This window comes from Chionomys nivalis, chromosome 13 (genome assembly GCF_950005125.1).
Source record: "Chionomys nivalis chromosome 13, mChiNiv1.1, whole genome shotgun sequence".
NCBI classification, from domain to species: Eukaryota; Metazoa; Chordata; class Mammalia; order Rodentia; family Cricetidae; genus Chionomys; species Chionomys nivalis.
Window position 1 is genome coordinate 64,840,124 of NC_080098.1, and position 20,296 is coordinate 64,860,419.

General features: G+C 38.5%; 2 protein-coding genes across 2 annotated transcripts in view; one reads left to right on the forward strand and one right to left on the reverse strand.

The window, feature by feature from the left end:
• Positions 1-13,920, forward strand: part of Ecm2 (extracellular matrix protein 2) — a 31,129-nt gene extending 17,209 nt beyond the window's left edge. Inside the window, exons 6-10 of the mRNA XM_057787180.1 lie at positions 1,871-2,006; positions 6,598-6,755; positions 10,876-11,015; positions 12,104-12,430; positions 13,378-13,920. Of these exons, the coding sequence (XP_057643163.1) occupies positions 1,871-2,006; positions 6,598-6,755; positions 10,876-11,015; positions 12,104-12,430; positions 13,378-13,546 (930 nt within the window). The 3' untranslated portion in view covers positions 13,547-13,920. The remainder of the gene's footprint in view (positions 1-1,870; positions 2,007-6,597; positions 6,756-10,875; positions 11,016-12,103; positions 12,431-13,377) is intronic.
• Cenpp (centromere protein P) overlaps positions 1-20,296 on the reverse strand; it is a 196,844-nt gene that overhangs the window by 56,486 nt on the left and 120,062 nt on the right. The window lies entirely within an intron of this gene.

Genomic DNA, 20,296 nt, shown 5'->3' on the forward strand with positions numbered 1-20,296 from the left:
AAGCAGAAATGTTTTTATTGTTAATTTTTCTACATTAAGTTTCTTCTCTGATGTCCTTAAATTGTATCGTTTTCTTTTGTTTATAATTTTTTGCTTTACATATGTTAATCTTATGGGAAGAGTAGCAACAATAAATCAGACATAACTAATGTTTTGAATTTAAAGAATAGTTTCTTCCCAGTAGATGAATATACATTGAAGTCTGGTCTCTTGGTGTGAAGAATTGTCCAATAATAAGAGAGAGCATATTTGGGGGCTTCTACTAATATAGTCAGACCAGCAAGGCGAAGCTTTCTTATTCTTGCACAGTAGACATAATGTGATGGAGAATACTTTGGCAGCAAGAGTTTAAAAAGCAAATGAGCTCAATGCTAATCTTTTAGCATGAGATAGATTTGTGAGGAAGAATGAAAGAGAAAGGATAGCAAATGTACAAAGAAAACCTTTGAAGAAAACCGATTTGACCAAAAGATTTTTTTTGAAAAAGGAGAAAATACTCATCTAGATCGGGGAATTTCAGGGAAACAAAGATAGAAGCAAGAGAAGAAAGAAGAAAGGTTAGCCAGGCGGTGGTGGCGCACGCCTTTAATCTCAGCACTCGGGAGGCAGAGGCAGGCGGATCTCTGTGAGTTCGAGACCAGCCTGGTCTACAAGAGCTAGTTCCAGGACAGGCTCCAAAATCACAGAGAAACCCTGTCTCGAAAAACCAAAAAAAAAAAAAAAAAAAAGAGAGAGAGAGAGAGAGAGAGAGAGAGAGAGAGAGAGAGAGAAGAAAGGTTGGTGTGCATAAATGAGATCACATATGCCTTGAAGCCGTAGGTAAAGCACACTCTATCTCACTGGGTTAATTTCCCCCCTTTGGATAATATTCTGGGCCCTTGATCTGCCCTTGAAACAAATAAGTGGTCTCTTGGATTCTCTCCTAGTTCTCTGGAGTCTATGCAGGTAGATGGGAGGAGGAGGACTCCCAGTGACTGCTTCATATTCTCCATCTTTCTGATCAAACAACAGATGGCATAGATGGTCATAGATCTATCTGATAAAAAATTGAGTAAGAGAAAAATGTCATAGATTATCCTCTTTTTGATATGGGGATTTTCTGTCCTGGGAAAACTTGGAAATGATTCCTGTGATCCCTGGAGAAAGCAATCATTCCACATGGCTTCAGAAAAATCCATTCACTGCAGCTCCCCACTGCTGGTGGTTCAGGACATGCCTGGAATGAGAATGCAGCTCTAAATGTGGGAACATACTGCGCAGAAAGCCAGCTATTTGGGTAATCACATATACATATAATCACTTAGTTTTGAAATTTTATATATATATATATTTATATATATATATATATTTTTTTTTTTTTTTTGGTTTTTTGAGACAGGGTTTCTCTGTGGCTTTGGAGCCTGTCCTGGAACTAGCTCTGTAGACCAGGCTGGTCTCGAACTCACAGAGATCCGCCTGCCTCTGCCTCCCGAGTGCTGGGATTAAAGGCATGCGCCACCATCGCCCGGCAATTTTTTATATTTTTACTACCTAAAACAATTTTCAAATTTAAATATATTTTGATCATATTCTTCCCCTCTAAGTCCTTTCAGATTCTCTTTTCCTCTCTGCCTATCTGAAAAGTGCTATTTTATAATCAAATTTCTAGCATGAATATTAGTGAAATAGGAAACTGAACTTTACAAATAACATTAAAATTAATTATTAGCATTCATACCAGGTTCAAATTACTGAATTCAGTTAATGAAACTTGTTTATTGCTAAGAAGGTAAAATCTCTGGCCTTACAAAATAAGACTGACCATTCTATGGGAAATAGTGAACCAGCTGTGACTGAGAAAAATGGTAACCTTGAGAATTGCTTTTCTAAGGTTTTGAAGAAGTTAATGCGTCTGAACATGGATGGAAATAATTTGGTACACATCCCTTCAGAATTACCATCTACACTAGAGGAACTTAAAATAAATGACAATAATCTCCAGGCCATCGATGAAGAAAGTTTATCAGGTATTTAAATCCTGTGTGTGAGAGTGTGCGCTTTGCAGACCAGGAGTAAACGATGTCAGGTGTTTTCCTCTATCATATTCTACCGCCTCCCCCCCACCCCCTCTCTCTCTCACTGAACTTGGGCGAGTAAGTCCACAGGATTTGTTTGTTTCTGCTTTCTATAGCTGGAAATTATAGGCACGTCCTGCAATATCCAGCTTTTACCAGAGTGCTAGGGTTCCTCATGCTTGAACAGTGAGCACTTTACCCACTGAGTAATTTCCCTAGACCAACACTTTTTAAATGATATATATTTTTATAACCATTCTTATTATCCTACATAAATTGATTTATGGTATTGCTAATAGCATAATAAGAACATTTTAGGTTATTTCACCATTAAGTTGATAAACTAACTTTAATCACTTGCCCAATAAATATGTCTCTATTGCCTTTTCAATGTCCTGCTGTCTTAAAAAAAAAAAAAAAGCCTTAATCAGCACAGTAACTCTCTAACAAGCCCTTAGTATCTGAAGAGGTCCACTAATACTCCCTGAGCACCATGCATTTGGGTGACTCACTGTATTCATATGCATCACTACTTATTTTCCTATGCTGGAACCTCAGTCCAAGAGTGTGAAAATCCTGTGTAAAGAAGGAATGAGCATGCACTGTGTGTGAAGCAGGGGTGCTGTTATACAGTGGAGGAAGAAATCTCACAGCAGCAGCCTTGGGCAGCTCTGTTCTTTGTTAGTCTGGTTTGTTTTTCGAGACAAGGTTTCTCTGTAACAGCCCTTACTGTCCTGGAAGTAGCTCTTGTAGACCAGGCTGGCCTCGAACTCAGAGATCCACCTGCCTCTGCCCCCAAGTGCTGGGATTAAAGGCGTGCACCACCACTGCCCAGTGGCAGCTCTGTTCGTGAGAGGCAAAGTCCTGCTAACTTCGTACCCCATGATGTAGAAAGTGAAGCTGTCATCACAGCTTGGCTTTCCGATGGACAACTCAGTGAAGCATGTTTAGACATGCTAGAGTGGACTCTTCTTCCTCTAGTGACACGCAGCTGAAGCTGTCAGATTGCAACTGCACAGAAGTGTCAGTTTTGAACAAACCCTTACACCATTGATTAGCTTGTGAATTCCCTTAAGACAAGACTGCCTAATTTTCTTTTTTAATTTTCATAACCATCTAGCATCTTGCTCATGAAGTATAGTGCCCAATATTTTCTGCTAACTTGAGTTGAAAGAGTTATTAAGCAATATTGAAAGAGAGCACATACAAAGGAATAAGCAATCCAAATAGTACTTCTGTTAGCTTCCAAAAAACTTCATAGGAGAAAACACTTCCGTTGATGAGAAAAAAACTAATTATTGAGAATTGCCAAATGTGAGGATTACATAGTTATGGAAACACTCAGTTTCCAGATGGATTTGAATGTGCACATAAAAACATTAATAAACACAGATTTTGATGGGCTTTGTCATATGAAAAAGACACTGGAAACTGAAAGGAACACAGAATTGAGAACACAGATATAAATAGGCTGTGTAAACTGGGTTTATATTTCTAGCTCTGCTATTAAAATTATACCCTATAAAACCATAAATTACTGATCTTTCTTTTATGAAGCAGGGACTCACTATGTAGTATAGGCCGGTTTTGAGCTTGCAATCTTTCTGTCTCAAATTTCCAGGTGCTGGATTTAGTCATGAACCACCAAGTCTTACTATATACTTCCTATTTTGAAGTTTTTCTCATATTTCCATGGAATAGCTTCTCAGCACACGTTGTACCTCTCAAACAAATATGTTGTATTTCCAGAGTGTTGATTTGTAGTTCTGGGTGGACTGGCCTACTTCTCTCTTATCTCTATGGACAGAGGAAGTCACATCTTTATGCTGGCAGCCAGGAAAGATCTCTTCTGCTCTCTCACATAAGACATCTTCTGGTACTTACTGGTTACCTGCGTTCTTTCTTAGTCATGCTGTATATTGGCCCCTGAGGTCTAGATATTCCTTGGCTGAGGCAGGTGCTGGGCTCCCTTGCCTCTGGTGAGTTCTGCCACTGTGGGTAATAGCTAGCAGGTGAGCCTGCACATGACCTCCCCCAGTGCTGTGACATAGCCTTTCTGTGTGAGGCCTCTAAAAGCCACTGTCCTCTAGTTATCCTTTCCCACAGCTACTCACTCACTAATGGCCTTTTAGATGACAGTTTCAAAGAAATGGAAAGCCAGGAGAGAAAAGGCATGCGAAAGAAAGAGAGGCAGTTGTAGATGCTGCAGGAACTATAGGCGCGGGGGGGGGGGGTGGGTGCGGCGGCGGCTGGGGGCTGGGAGTCAAGTGTTGAGGAAGGTGGGTATACAAGGGCATACATAACTAGTAAAGGAGACCACCTGAGACACTGGATGTGTGCTAGACAGAAAGGGAAGCACTACCACTCAGGAAGAGTAAAAGGCAGAGGGAGGAGTAGTAGAAAACAGGATGTGCTTCAGAACATTCTTGTCATGCCTCATGACTAGAACAGTCAAACTAAAGTCACCTCACCCTGACTGCTTTAGTCTACCAGGAACACTAATATGCCATTCTACAATGGGTCGCTATCTTATCCACAACAAAGGTCTTTTACCTCTATTTTCTTGTTAGGAATCCTTTCAACAGTGACCTCAGATCTAACGTAACTAAAATGGTCTTTACCCCACCTCTCTCTCTCACACACACAGAGAAGAGCCCAGGAACACAAAGCATTGTGAATTTGTTTCTCAGGATGTCATGTAACTAACCACTTCTATTCTCCACTTTTCAATAGAAATGTCTATAATTCAAGATCTCTACCTATATGTTATGTGGCTTTTGTCACAGCACCCTCAGTTTTGTACTTGGGTATATAGAGAATGAAAGCCAGACCTAAATCAAAGAGACAATGGCATCTAGTCTGAAAAATAATTTTACCCTGCTACACATAGTTTACCTAAGATGAGGCCTCCATCCCAGCAGGTTCAAAAAGGCCTTTTATCTCCATGTGTTCTTTCTAAATCTCTGTATCCATAAGAGACTATCACTTCTACACCACTCCCATCTATACTGCTTTCTCTAAAAAAAAGGTAAGGCGTTGATTATCTCTATTTCTCATGAGACTGTCTTTGCTGTAGCACAGAACGGGCCTGAGCTGCACAGGGCATTCATTGCAATGCTGATGACAGAGGTTGAGCAGGAAAACATCCCCTACTAGGGGAACCTTTGACTCAGAGGCCCCTGGGTATGTCACTGTTGAGTGGTTCATGCTCTGTCTGACCTAGATGACACCACTCCTGAGGCCAGCAGAAAGAGGGTAGGGAAAAAAAAAAAACTTGTTTGTATAAAGGTCTTCCTTGGTAGTTCAGTCTGACTACATGGAGAATTCTGATAATCTTTTCTTAAATAAAACAAAATAAAAATCCTTTCATTTGGCCTCACTCTGTGCCAGTAAATGAGAAACTATGATGGGAATTCACTGCTTTGGTATATTTCTCTTTTCTTTTTCTCCTCCTCTTCTGAGACAGCATCTCACTATATAGATGTGGCTATCCTGGAACATTCCTAGGTAGACCAGTGTAGCCTTAAACTCACAGAGATCTGCCTGTCTCTGCCTCCTGAATGCTGGGATTAAAGGCGTGCAACACCACTACATCTGGCACTCTGCTTGCCTGTTGAGAGACTGAAGGTTAGTGAGGACAGTGTTTGTTTCTGTGTTACAGAGAAAGGAATCACCATCTCACTGCCTATCACATTATCAATTTATACTTACAGGTATTAGCAAATGCTTCCAATGAATGTCATGACACCCTTACTCCTTGTCCACTTAAACTCCAAATCTCTGTTTGGCAGGTGTCTTAATCATTGTTACTATTGCTGTGATGAAATACTATGACCACAGCAATTTGGGAGGAAAGGGTTTATTTGGCTTATACTTCCACAGTACTGTTCGTTATCAAAGGAAGCCAGGACAGGAATCCAAGCAAGGCAAGAACCTGGGAGCAGGAGCTGATGCAGAGGCCATGGAGGGATGTTGTTTACTGGCCTGCTCAGCCTGCTTTCTTATACAACCTGGGACCACCTGCAATGGGTTGGGCCCTCTCCCATCTATTACTAATTAAGAAAATGCCTCACCAGCTTGTGTTCAGTCTGATCTTATGGAGGCATTTTCTCAATTGAGATTCCCGCCTCTTAGATGACTCCAGCTGTGTCAAGTTGATACAAAACCAGCTAGCACAAGGAACATGGCCTCTAGAGGTGATCCTTACTTTTCCATCTACCTTCTGTTCTTCCTTGTTTCTGATCCTTATATATATTTGTACCCTCAACCATGACTCTTGTTCTGGTAGAATTGTGCAAAAGTCATGTATAAAATACTCAGGAAAATGATTTATGTGGGAAACAAAGATAAAGAAATACAAATCTCCAAATACACTGAATTTTTTTTCAAATGGTTTCTTTCTTCTTTTCATTGTTTCTTCTTTGTGCAGTGCTGGGGCTCCAGTCTAGGTCCCAAGCAAGTGCTCTGCCACTGAGCTACATCATCAGTCCAAAATACATGCTTTTAAAGTTATTCTAATATTCAGATCATTTTATTTTTCTAGACTTAAATCAACTTGTCACCTTAGAATTGGAAGGAAACAATCTCAGTGAAATCAATGTCAATCCGTTAGCTTTCAAATCTTTGAAGAGCCTTTCATACCTACGTCTGGGAAAAAACAAATTTAGAATCATACCACAAGGTCTTCCTGCTTCTATTGAGGTACTGATATATTTCTTCTAATTTCTGTTTTGTTTTCTGAAACAGGATCTCACTATGTAGTTCATGCTGGCCTAGAAATCATGATCCTCCTGCTTCAGCCTCCTGAGTGTTGGAATTGTAGGTGTGTGCCATTACACTGAACTTTGTTTAATGTTTTAAATGTATTATATACTATAAAAATATACAGGTATCCTTTAAATATTATTATTATTGTTGTCAGTGTGAAAGACAGAAACGCGCATGAATATAGGCATATACACATCACAATGTGCATGTGGAAATCAGAGCACAACATTTGGGAGTTGGTTTTCTCTTTTCCACCATGAATTGCTGGCCTCAAATTCAGGTTGTTAGGCTTGTGTGGCAAGCACTTAATACCTACTAAGCTATCTTGTTGGCTCTAAAACAAATATTGTAGAAGACTACTGTAATATATATTAAACTCAATAGAGTTCTAGTGCTAATATACAGAATTCACTATCATCTGAGTATTAGATGCATCTGATAAAATAAAAAAATGGAAATGATGACAGCTCTTGGTGGGGAAGAGACTGATTAAATTATTCCAAACCAGAACCAGCAAATTTAATTACTTGTCCCCTATCTTACTTAGGGTTTCTACTGCTGTGACAAAACACTATGACCAAACCAACTTGGGAAGGAAAGGGTTTGTTTGTTTATTTATTTATTTGATTTTTTTTGAGACAGGGTTTCTCCGTAGCTTTTTTTTTTTTTTTTTTTTTGGTTCCTGTCCTGGAACTAGCTCTTGTAGACCAGGCTGGCCTCGAACTCACAGAGATCCACCTGCCTCTGCCTCTGCCTCCCGAGTGCTGTGATTAAAGGCGTGCGCCACCACCGCCCAGCTGGAAAGGGTTTATTTTGCTTACATTTCCACAGCACTGTTCATCAATGAAGGAAGTCAGGATAGGAACTCAAGCAGGGTAGGAGCTGATGCAGAGGTCGTGGAGGAGAGCTAGTTACTGACTTGCTCCACATGGCTTGGTCAGCCTGCTTTCTTATATAATGCAGGACCACCAGCCCAGGGATGTCACCACCCACAGTAGGATGGGCCCTTCCCCATCAATCACTAATTAGGAAAACACCCTACAGGCTTGCCTCCAAGCTGATCTTATAGAGGCAGTTTTTCTTCCTTCCTTTCTCTCTCTCTCCCCCGTCCTTCCCTCCTCCTCCTCCTCCTCCTCCTCCTCCTCCTCCTCCTCCTCCTCCTCCTCCTCCTCCTCCTCCTCCTCCTCCTCCTCTGTCTCTCCCTCCCTCCTCCTCCTCCTTCTTCTTCTCTCTCTCCCTCCCTCCTCCTCCTCCTTCTCTCTCTCTCTCCCTCCCTTCCTCCCTCGTTCCTTCCTGTTTTTTGAGACAGGGTTTCTCTGTAGCTTTGGAACCTGTCCTAGAACTAGCTCTTGTAGACCAGGCTGGCCTCGAACTCACAGAGATCCCCCTGTTTCTGCTTTCCAAGCACTGGGATTAAAGGCATGTGCCACTACCGCCCATCTGGAGGCATTTTCTTAATTGAGGTTCTCTCCTCTCAGATGACTTTAGCTTGTTTCAAATTGACATAAAATTGTCCATCATATCTCCAATTCAAAATTTCTTAGTGAAATTATATTCTGACCTAATAATAACAGTATGAACCTAAGAATTGTACCGATAAGGTCTGAACTATTTTATTAACTCTGAAGCTTAGAATTTTTCACCAGTTCTACCCACAACTGTACTGTATCTAACTTCAGGTTCCAGACCCTGTTCTTATTTCAAACCTTTTGGAGTTCTCTCCCGTTCAGGTGGTCTTTGGCCAACAACTGTCAACGCTCATTTCTTAAATTAGGAACACTGAGGTTCAGAGAATCTATACATACAGACCAAGCTGGAACTCAGATTTCCTAATCTGAGCTTTTTTTTTGTTTGTTTTCCCCACATTCCATATTCATTCTGCAAGAAGTCAGTACAGAGTTCTTCTAGTCCTATTGTCAGAACAGAGAGCTATCTACGATGATTGCATGCTGTTGTCACACTACTACATTCCTGTGTCTTCCTACTGCTAAAGAGACATAGCTATGTAATATATACTGGAATTTACCACTTTACATCAGAATTACCTAGGGTTTTGTTTTTTTTTGGTGGTTTTTCAATATAGGGTTTCTCTGGGTAGGTAGGTAGGTTTGGCTGTCCTAGAACTTGCTGTAGATCAGGCTGGCCTTGAACTCAGAGATCTGTCTGCTTTTACCTCTGGAGTGCTGGGATTAAAGGCGTGAGTCACCCTGTGATGTAGGATTTCCCCTCTGTATACTAAGAATTTATTATCTCTGGGCTTGAACTCTTGATCCTCCTGCTTCTATCTCCCAAGTGTTGAGAATTATAGGCGTGTACCACCTCCATGCCCTGCTTCATATGGTACTGGGAATCAAAAGCATATCCCAGCCCTCATCTAAATTATTAAGACATAAACACTCCAGAACCTATCCTTGACATGTTAATTCTTATTTTTTTGTCAGCAAAGTCAGATACCTAAATTATTTTTTAAAGATACAAAATTTTAGAGAGACATGGCTCAACTGGTAACCTAGCTCATGCAAAGCCTGACAACTTTGATCCCTGAGCCCTATATTGTGGAGATAACTGATAACCCACAAGTTGCCTTCTGATTTCCATACATGTGTCTAGCCACATACACATAAGCACACAAAATAAATGTAATAAAGTTTTTAATATTTTTATATATGAAACTGGTAAAATACATACATGTGTAACTTAGGTTATAAAAAATATCAATATTCTCCTCCTCATGCCTGAACTTTCCAGCCTGGCTTCTATCTTTCCAGTGGGACCTATTTCCACCAATCTTGAAAATTCTGGGCACACAGTGTACAGCATATGCTGTTTGCTAACAGACCAGCCTTATGTCATGGTACATCTGAAGACTGTTTCACATCAACTTTCTTATAGCTTTAGAGTCTTCAGTATATGAAGTATTCAAGAACCGACTTAAATACCCCTTCCGGGGATTTACTTAGGTTGGAATTTTCTACTTTAAAAGGCTCATGAGGAGGTAAGTCTGATGTGCCCTTGAGTTTGGAAACCTCTCATGTAATTCATCCCTTAAGTACAGAAGACAATAAAAGCAAAAAGCTAAACGTTCCTTTATGCATTTCTAACAAAAGCCAAAATTAAGTTACAAAAGAAAAATAACCATGGTATGAATAAAAAGTTACATTTAACAAATAAACCAATTCTACTTATGTATTCTAACTATAACCAGAAAAAATTAATAATTAAGACCCTTTAGTAATTTTTTTCTAATACCAGAAACTTAATGAATGTTTACTTTTGAGTAATTAATTATAACTCAAGTCTAAAAACATGACCCTAAAATCATTATAGAAACTATGGAATAGCTGGAAGCTGGTCTGAAGCTAAGGTTCAGTTAGACTGAACCCTCATGCATTCTGGAACCTAGGGTGAGCATTACTCTCTCTGCAGGCCTAACACTGGTGAGCTGTGACTATTTCCACCCATAATTTTCAGTGTTCTGAAACTCAAGTAGCATAATTAATGTAAGTTTTGTCTTTTTGTTTTTTTGAGACACTGTCTTTGTATAACACTCATGGCTATCCTGGAACTCGTAGACCAGGAAGATCTCGAACTCACAGAGATCTGCCTGCCTCTGCCTTCCAAGGCCTGGGATTAAAGGCACATGCCACCATGCCCAGCTAAATAATGTAAGTTTTGTTAAGTCAGAAAATTTATACAATCATATGGTATGCTAAACCTTATAACATTCTGGCTAAAAAATCCATACTTGGTTGGATGACTTGGTAAAGCGCTTGCCACATAAATGATCCCTAGGCTCAGTAAGAGATCCTGTCTCAAAACTAAGGTGGAGAGTGACTGAGGAAGATACTGGATACCAATCTCTGTCCTCCACATGCTCCTGCACACATATGTATGCATACTCTGTCTCAAAAAAACCGAACAAAAAAGTATAAATTCACTAGAAAAAGTAATAAGACTTTAAATAATACTAATGTGAATAGTCTATTTTAGTTTCATGAAATCAGATATCACTGAACACAAGTGGAAGAGAAATAATATTTTCCCTTATTTATAGGAATTATACCTAGAAAATAATCAAATTGAAGAAATAACTGAAATTTGTTTCAATCATACCAGAAAGATCAATATGATTGTACTACGTTATAATAAAATAGAAGAAAGTCGGATTGCTCCTTTGGCATGGATAAATCAAGAGTAAGTATCTATCACATGTATCTTTCTTAGCATTCTTTCCCATGGAAGAGTTACTCTTAACTACAAAACTTAGCTACTTCACTGAGTTTCCAAACCACTTATTACATAAAGAAGTGGTATTATGATCACTACTGCCTATGGATGTGCTAAGTGTTAAACTATAAAGAAGGGGGAGGGGCTTGGCCCATAACAATCAATGCCTACCTCACAGGTTGTCAGTTTAATGGCATAATCCTCTGTACACAGAGAAGAGGTTGACACCCCTTTTCTTCATCATTAGATGGAAATGCCAACCTGCAGTGGCCAGGCTTGTCTTCTTCCTACACCATAATGCTTTCTTCTTTGTCCAAACCATTTCTCTATCTCAAGAAGGTTTTGTTTGAGAGTAGAGGTACAAAATAGAATCCACCTTCCTAGACAGGAATCAACAGTCTATTTGTATTCTTTAGCAAAGAAGGAATGAATTGAAGACAAGTCCTGTCTAATATCACATCCCATGGATATGTCCAAACACAGGATGAATGTTTGTTTATACAAGGATATGTTCCCAAGCTGTTCACAGCGATGAAAAGAGGCTTCGGACCCAACTGGAGGATAAAGAAGTCCTTTGTGAATAGAGGAATCTTTATTGGATGAAAAGGGCCGGGCAGAAGCCCTTGTAGAGTCAGGGGAAGCTTCTGGAACAAAGCAGGGAGCTGACCACACTCCCAGGACTTCCTGGTGCATTAACACTTACACATTCCTCCATTTCACTCTAATCCCTTTATCTCACCCCAAGTCCCTGATGTGCCAGATCATAAATCAAATAATGAAAGTGCAGGTAGCCCCTACTCCCACCACAAATCAGGAAACATCATTACTAGAAACAAAGAGTACTGGATTTCATTTGATTCAACAATTTGAACTTAATCTCCCCATTTTCCCAAAATATGTGAGTTTTTTCCACCTGGATTCTGATGCACACTCCTAGCTAAGAATACGAGCTCAGGGGCCAGGAGACCCAGACTGGCATATATATATATTCTGTTTAGGATCATCAGGATGGCCAGCCAGTCTCCTGAAGTTTCACTTTTTTTTCTTTGTTGCAGAAATCTTGAATCCATCGACTTGTCCTATAACAAGCTTTACCATGTCCCCTCCTATCTACCTAAGTCTCTGCTGCACCTTGTACTAATTGGGAACCAGATTGAACGGATCCCTGGCTATGTTTTTGGCCATATGGAACCTGGCCTAGAGTACTTGTATCTGTCATTTAATAGACTTTCTGATGATGGTGTGGACCTAGTCTCATTCTACGGGGCATATCATTCTCTGAGAGAATTGTTTCTGGATCACAATGACTTAAAATCCATACCACCTGGAATACAAGAAATGAAAGCACTACATTTTCTGAGGCTGAACAACAATAAGATTCGGTAAATTTTGGATTTTTCTATTATCAATTTAAGTTTTGGTTGAAAAATTAAATAAATATCCACAGTGTGAACTTTTAGATTTATTTTGAAGAGAAAAACTGGTGCTAATAATTAGATTTGAAGAAAACAAGCAATGTTAATAGTTGCTAAAATGGAAAATAAGTATGTGAAGATAATGATTTCCAATTTCATGTTAATTTTGCAAATTTCCATAGTATTAAGTAGAGTATTATTACACAATATGTAGAGCCTTGGAGACTGACTCATTTAAGGCTGTGAAGCAATAAATACACTATACTACAACTCCCCTGTACATAACGTGATCTGGAGAGTACAGGAATTGCTTGAATATAGAGTTTTATGAAGGTAAATTATGAACTTCCTTTACTTTGGGGAATATGTTTCTACATGTTTAATCATTATGCCTGCCGAGGTAGCATGGGTGATCAGAAGATTAATCTGGAATGGTATGGGACCAATGTTAGTGGTTCATGCTTGTAAATTCAAGCAATTGAGAGGTGAAGGCAACAAGGATCAGGAGTTAAAGGCCAGCCTTGGCTACACAGCTACATAATAATGGAAGTTCCTGTTTTAAATCAACAATTAGGAAGAACTTCCTCTCTTTGCATGTTGTTGACTATGCTCCATTAGAGCCCTCTTACTGCTTCATTTCTTACAGTTGTGTAGATCTAATGATCTACTCTACTGTCTTTTTCCTCACTTTGAGACTGGCATTACTCTATACCAGGCTGGCCTGGAACTGAGTTGAGTAGTGATGACCGTCTTTAAACTTACTGCAATCCCTGAGTACTGGAATTACAAATATGAGTCAACCTATCCTGCCTAACTTCATTTTAAGAACCAAAACATTTTAAAAAACTTAACTTCTAAATCCTAAAGTTAGATTACTTGGACTATTTATAATTTACATATTTATTTTTCTTTAGGAATATCCTTCCTGAACAAATTTGCAATGTTGAAGAAGACGAAGACTCTGCTCTAGAACATCTTCATCTTGAAAACAATTACATTAAAACTAGAGAAATATCCTCTTATGCATTTTCATGCATAAGACTGTATTCAAGTATTGTTCTTAAACCACAAAAGATCAAGTAATTTCAAGTTTTCATTTGCCATTTATAAATTTTACTCATGCATTAAAATTACATCTTTGTGTGTGTGTGTGTGTTTGTGTGTGTGTGTAGGGGGTGCACATGAGTGCAATGCCTTCAGAAGCTAGAACAGAAGAGGGTTTTAGATACCGTGGAGCTCAAGTCACAGGTGGTTCTGAGCCAACTGATGTGCGGCTGTGAACTGAACTTGGGTCCACTGTAAGATCAGTACCTGTTTTTAACTTCTTGAACCATCTCTCTAGTCCCCCAAACACTATTATAATGATAACGTCTTGGTTTAAATAATTTTATAGTGGTTATATGCACATTGGTAATTGTAAGGAAAGCTAGCAGAAGGGCATACAAAAGTCGCTATATGTCTGGAATTACTTTTTAAAGTAAAAAAAAAAAAAGCCATTTTAAGACTGTTTCCATGTCGTCTTCAGCAAGAACAAAAGATTACAGAAAGAAGGCTGGGCTTGGTAGTACGCCTTTAATCCTAGCACTTGGGAGGCAGAGGTAGGAGGATCTCCATGAGTTTGAAGCCAGCCTGTTTAATATAGTGAGTTCCAGGACACCCAGGGCTATGTAGAAAGACCCTGTCTTAAAGAAAAAAGAAAAAGAAAAGAAAACAAAGAAAAAAAGAAAAACTATGAAAAATAGTAGTTTGCTAAAAAAACCCAAGTTATCGTTAACTATAAGCTAATAAGTTAAATGTAAAAATAATTCATTTCTGAAAACATTCCTCCACTAGTTAGCAATCTTATCTTTTGCCCTACTTGTTAAAATGTACTTAGTTTAATGAACAAAGTATATTTATTACACACTGACTTGTAATGGTTTGTTTTATTAATGTAAATTTTATTTGTTTATTGAGATAGTGTCTTACTGTGTAGCTCTGGCTGGCCTGGAACTTGCCAAGTAGTAGGCTTAAAGGCATGTGCAACCATGATGACCTTTGATCTCTCTATTGATAAAAAACTTTATATGATACATATAGAAACTATGTTGATTTATTTCATTAACTAAATTTTGTGTTCTGCAGAAACACTAGTCTCTTGATTTAAGTTCTTGCTTTGGCCTCTTCTTTAGTTTCTTTTCCTGTTACTATGACTCTTAGAGTTTCTATTGCTGTGAAGAGACACCATGAGTATGGCAACTCTTGGAAAGGAAAACATTTAATTGAGGTGGCATATTAACAGTTTCAGAGGTTTAGTCCATCCATTATCATCATGGCAGGGAGCATGGTGGGACGCAGGCAGACATGGTGCTAGCTACATCTTTATATGTGGGCAACAGGAAGTGAACTGAGTGTACTCTGAGGGAAGCTTGAGCAAAAGAGACCTAAAGCCCATTCCATTAGTGATACACTTCCTCCGACAAGGCCACACTTACTAGTAGGACCACTTCATTTGGGGGCCATTTTCTTTCATACTACCACATTGTGATAAAATACCCTGACAAAAGCCAACTCAAGAAAGAAATGGCTTATTTTGTTATACAGTTTAAGGACACAGCCCATCATGGCAGTGAAATCAAAGAAGCATGAAACTGAAACAGCTGGTTACACTGCGTCTAAAATCAAGAACTAGAAGCAATGAATGCTTGTTCTCAGGTCAAAGGGAACTTTGAGTAAGATGAGTCAATGGAATTAATATTTGAATACAACAACACTGATGAGTTATTAAACAATTTAATTTCTTATTCTCAAAGTTTTTATTTTCAAACAGGGTCTCATTCTATAGCTAGGGCTGCCTTTGAACTCATCATGATCCTTCTGTTTTTGCTTCCCAAGTGCTTGGATTACAGGTATGCATTACCTGTCAAGTTTACTGTGACTTTCTTTGGCTGCATTATGAAGTCACTTTAGAGAGTCAATGATAAACATAACTGAGAAGTTCTTTTCTGGTAGGAGTATAAGTAGAAAATCAAGTATACAGGTGACAGCTGTCAATCAACCAAACAGATGGTGAAGAAAGGAGCATACAGCCTAGGTTACCTCTGTCAGGGCTTGAGAACTCTCAGGGAATATGTGGTCATAGTCAACAGTCTGCAAGGAAAGGATGGTGTGCAGCAGCACACACTTTCCCCAACTCTGTCAAGGTAGCAGAATCTCTCATAAAGCTAAAAATCAGAATGACAGATGGAACTTTGCCCTGAATTTCAAAGATTTATTTATTCCAACTGTTTTTAAAATAGTTTTATGAATATTTCCAGCATGGAACCTGTTCAGTATTGAAATTTCATCATATTCTGAATAGGATGTTATAATTTCATAAAAATTGTGATAAATTTCCTTACAGCAAACATTTTTCTTGATATAATGTTATAACAAACAGATGTTCTGTTTTGGCCTCATAAATCTGCTGTAGTCATTAACACATCTGTGCACTAAGGAAGTCTTAGACTAGCTATAGTTGGGAAAAGATTAATGTTGTGTCTTGACTTTGCACATATGTACAAGGAATGCTATCTGTATTTTTAATTTTGAGACTTGTCTTATTGTACATGACTGTTTTTAAAAATACTAAAATATGGTCTAGTGAAAAACATATATAGCCTGGTGTTATGAAGAAATAAATATGCCAGAAGCCAGAGAAGGACCTAAAATATTATATTTCGAATAGACCAGTGGATCACATCACACAAGGCTTATGGGAGATCTAGGTTACTGATAAGGAAGTGAACATACCACTCCTCTAAATGAAGCAGCTTTGTTTTTTGTTTTTTTTTTTTTTTTGGTTTTTCGAGACAGGGTTTCTCTGTGGTTTTGGAGCCTGTCCTGGAACTAGCTCTTGTAGACCAGGCTGGTCTCGAACTCACAGAGATCCGCCTGCCTCTGCCTCCCGAGTGCTGGGATTAAAGGCGTGCGCCACCACCGCCCGGCAGCAGCTTTGTTTTTATCTGAGAAGTTGGAAGTGGGAATTTCTCAGAGGATATGGTGAACCTGGCTTGTAGTACAAGAAAGAGATGGGAGGACAGTAAAGTGAGGAAGTCATAGAATTGGTGGGTAAATATACAGAACACACGCTTTGAGAGTCAGCTCACCTTCATCTCAAGGAACAGGAGAAGAAGTCAAGTTCACCATAGCTTCTACAACTTGAGCCTCTGTCTTTTCAAAGCTAGTTCCAGGCACAGGAAGAACTTTACCTAAAGTTTGACCCTTCTGGAAGTTTCCTCCAGTACTTCTTGCTATGTTAACATTAACATTCAGGTCAGATTTGGCTTTATCAGTTATGTCTAACTGACTACCAGCCATTTCTAGTGAGACATTTCTAAATGTCTTTGTGTATAGGGGGTATTGCATGACAGCTAGGTGGAGAGCTATACTGGTTTTTCAAAAAGGTCTGCAAAACTTAAAAGATAAAGAATTCATGACCTCACCCCTTGCATGCTGTGCATAGTGGCAATAAAACTGGGCATTGAATAAACAAAAATTTTTGTCTTCTCGGTCCTCAGTACAAAAATGGATCAATTTATGGGTTACCCAAAATTGATATAAACATTAACCCCCTTGAAAAACAACAAAGAAACAAACAAAAAAAGAAAAGAATCTTTAAAAAATTAAGCATTTTCAAAAGAAAAATGAGAAACTAAATGGAAAAAAATTCACACGGTCATAAAGTTAATCAGAGATAAAATTTTTCCTAACCTAGACATTAGAAAAACAAAGCATATTTTTAACTCTGTGTGGATGTGTATGAGAATGTGCCCATGTGTGCAAGTGCCCACAGAAGCCAGAGGCATGGATTCTTCTAGAGCTGGAGCTACAGGCTGTTGTGAGCTGCCTCATGTGGGGTACTGGGAACTTAATTTGTGTCCTCTGAACAGTATGCAACTTAATCATTGAGTTAGTTTTCCAGTCCAGAGTATATTCTTTAAACAATTAAATCATTCTTTGACAAGTGGAAATACTTAGTAATCAATATTGTTATTCTGCATCACAGTCCTTCCAAAACCATCATTTAAACATACCAGGAATTACTATGTTCCAAAGATGATATAATGAAATACTCAAATTCTGCTATTTAAGAGAAACCTCAAAGGATGATATAAATAAAACCCTATATGATATCAGCTCTATCCTTTCCTCTTATTTAGGAGAAGAGTAAAAGTTTCCTCAGAGAAGAATTTATAAACTGAGATCACTGAACTAATTCTTTGTTCATAGTTGCATATCAGTTCCGACTACCGATTGGCCTAAATTTTAAAGAATGTATTAAAAGAACTCACTAAAAGAAATTTCTGGTCAGCTCTAACCTAATGGCAAACAGTCATTAGATACCCCTAAGCTCTAGATTCTGTGAAACATTTAGATTTATCTCAATCTAAAACAAAGAAAAGCAAAGAACAACAACAAAAAAAGAAACAAAAAGAACCATGATAACTCAGAACTCAAATCAGTATTAGCCATAGACCTGGTCTAAAACTTAGATTCCACAAAATTGGGGAAATAACTGTGCAGCACAGTGGATGAGTGATTAAATGATATGTCATAAAAAAGTGCTGAGTCTAGGGTTGACTTTTGAAAGTATCAATCTTCTTACAGAGACTTCAGCAACCAGGCAGGTACACAGGTTGCCAGGTCTTTTGTGTAATGGATATTACTATCTGAAGTAGCATTTCATTAGGTTAGGATAAACAGTGGAGAAAAAGAACAGGCCAAAAACACTAGGGCTGTGTTCAGCACAGTGCTCTGTACTGGGCCAGAGGGTAAATACATCATGCTTCTTGTCTGGCTGGGAAGGTTTGTATAGGGAACCAAGCTATGCCAGCAGCTCAGGAAACCATCTGAAGAGCAGGTGGGGGATCAACAACAAAACTCAAGTGTGACTATCCGCCACAGCACGTTCATATTCATGACACAGAACAGAGTGAACTATGTTACAGAACATTCCTGAGTCAGTCTCCAGGCTAAGATAGCATATTAGGTGTAAAAGTTGAAATTCAAAGTTTAAAGTACTTCTCAATCTAGATTTGGAAAAAACAAAAAACAAACAAACAAAAACCCAAAGTCAATCAGATGGCTCAGAGTCTAAAAGCATGTGTTGCTCTTGCAAAGCACTCAGGCTCAGTTCTCAGCACTCACTCACATGACGGTTCACAACCATCTGTAACTCTAGTTCTAGGAAATACAATGCCACATGCTGATCTTTGCAGAAACTGGGCATGGTGTACTTATACACATACATGAAGGCAAAACACTCATGCACATCAAAATAAATATAAAAATTTTTAAGAAGAAAAACAAATTGACTAAGGCTGGAGAAATGTCTCAGTGGAAAAGCACTGGCTGCTCTTCCAGAGAATTCAAGTTCAGGTCCCAGAACACACCTTGGTTACCTCACAACCTCATGCAACTCTAGCTCCAAGGAATTCGACACCTTCTTCTGGCTGCCTCAGGCACTCAAATATACTGAGACATATACACAATAAACAAACAAACTAATTAACAAATCTTAAAAATAACAAAAACTGATCAGGTTGGTATGGTGGCATGCCTGTAATCTTGTACTCAGCAGGGTAATGCAGGACAGTTATTCAAGTTTGAGGCCAGTCTGAACCACATACGTAGTAAATTATGTATCAGTCTGGGCTATGAACAAACAAAATTGATAAGAAAATTAAATTTGACCTATAAGAATGGGTCACTGTGGATGCTTATATATTCAAAAAGCGCAAAAAAAAAATCATGCACATTACTTAAAACAGTCAACCAACCAAGAAACAGTATTTGATCACTAAGCCTAATGGATAGACTCCTTCCTTAGAAATAACAGAGTCCCTAATACAGTCTGTGTGGAAACATGCAGCAAAGCTGGGGCAGAGCATTCCACGGCAAACTTGTCCTTTCCTATTTCATTTCTGGACCCATTAGCTCCAACTGAATCTAACCCAACTGAACCAGGCAAAAGTAAATATGATCAAGATACATTGTATGAAAGTTTCAAAGAATAAAAAAATTTCACAAACATAATACTGAAAGTTAATATTTATTTCCCGCACCCCCAAAAGACTTTCAGATAAAAGAAACTTCACTGTCAACTGTAGTTTTGTGGAATGCATGTCTGAGTTTCCATGGAAGAAGTAAGTTCTTGGCATACTACTCGCATGCTCTTGCTTCAGTGTGCTGAACAAGAACATCTGAAACTGAGAGCCCTGCTGGAATTCTGTCTATCGTATGTTGTCATTCCCAATGGGAACAAATGTTTTAACTCGGTAAGTATATCTTCTGATTACACAACAAAAAATAATAACATGGCTACCTTTTTCTGTTAAGTTTTGTTTCCTTTTAAATATATAAAAGGGTAGAGTATAAACTTACATACTAGTTTATTTTTTCCTTTGCATAAAATGTGAAGAATGTGAACCCTACACCAGGGAAAGCAGAACTGTCTTAAAAATAACATGTGATTATACTAAATGAGTATTAGTTTGGAAAAGAAAAGGAATACATCATGTTATTAAAATGTTCTGGTTTGTTTCTAAGTAACAATCTTTGTGGTCAAATAAACTTACATCAAGCCATCAGTGGATATAAGCAAGTCTTTTGTAAGCTGGGATCAGCTGAAGATTCACTGCTTTGAATAAACTGGGAATTACATTCACAAGCACCAAATTTGCATGTGAACTACTGAAGACTAACCCAGCTAGTATTCCAATCTCAAAAAAAAAAAAAAAAAAAATTCTAATTTGGAAATCCATTGTAAGGTATCCCTTGGGACTATAAATAACTAAATCTACTTTGCAAATG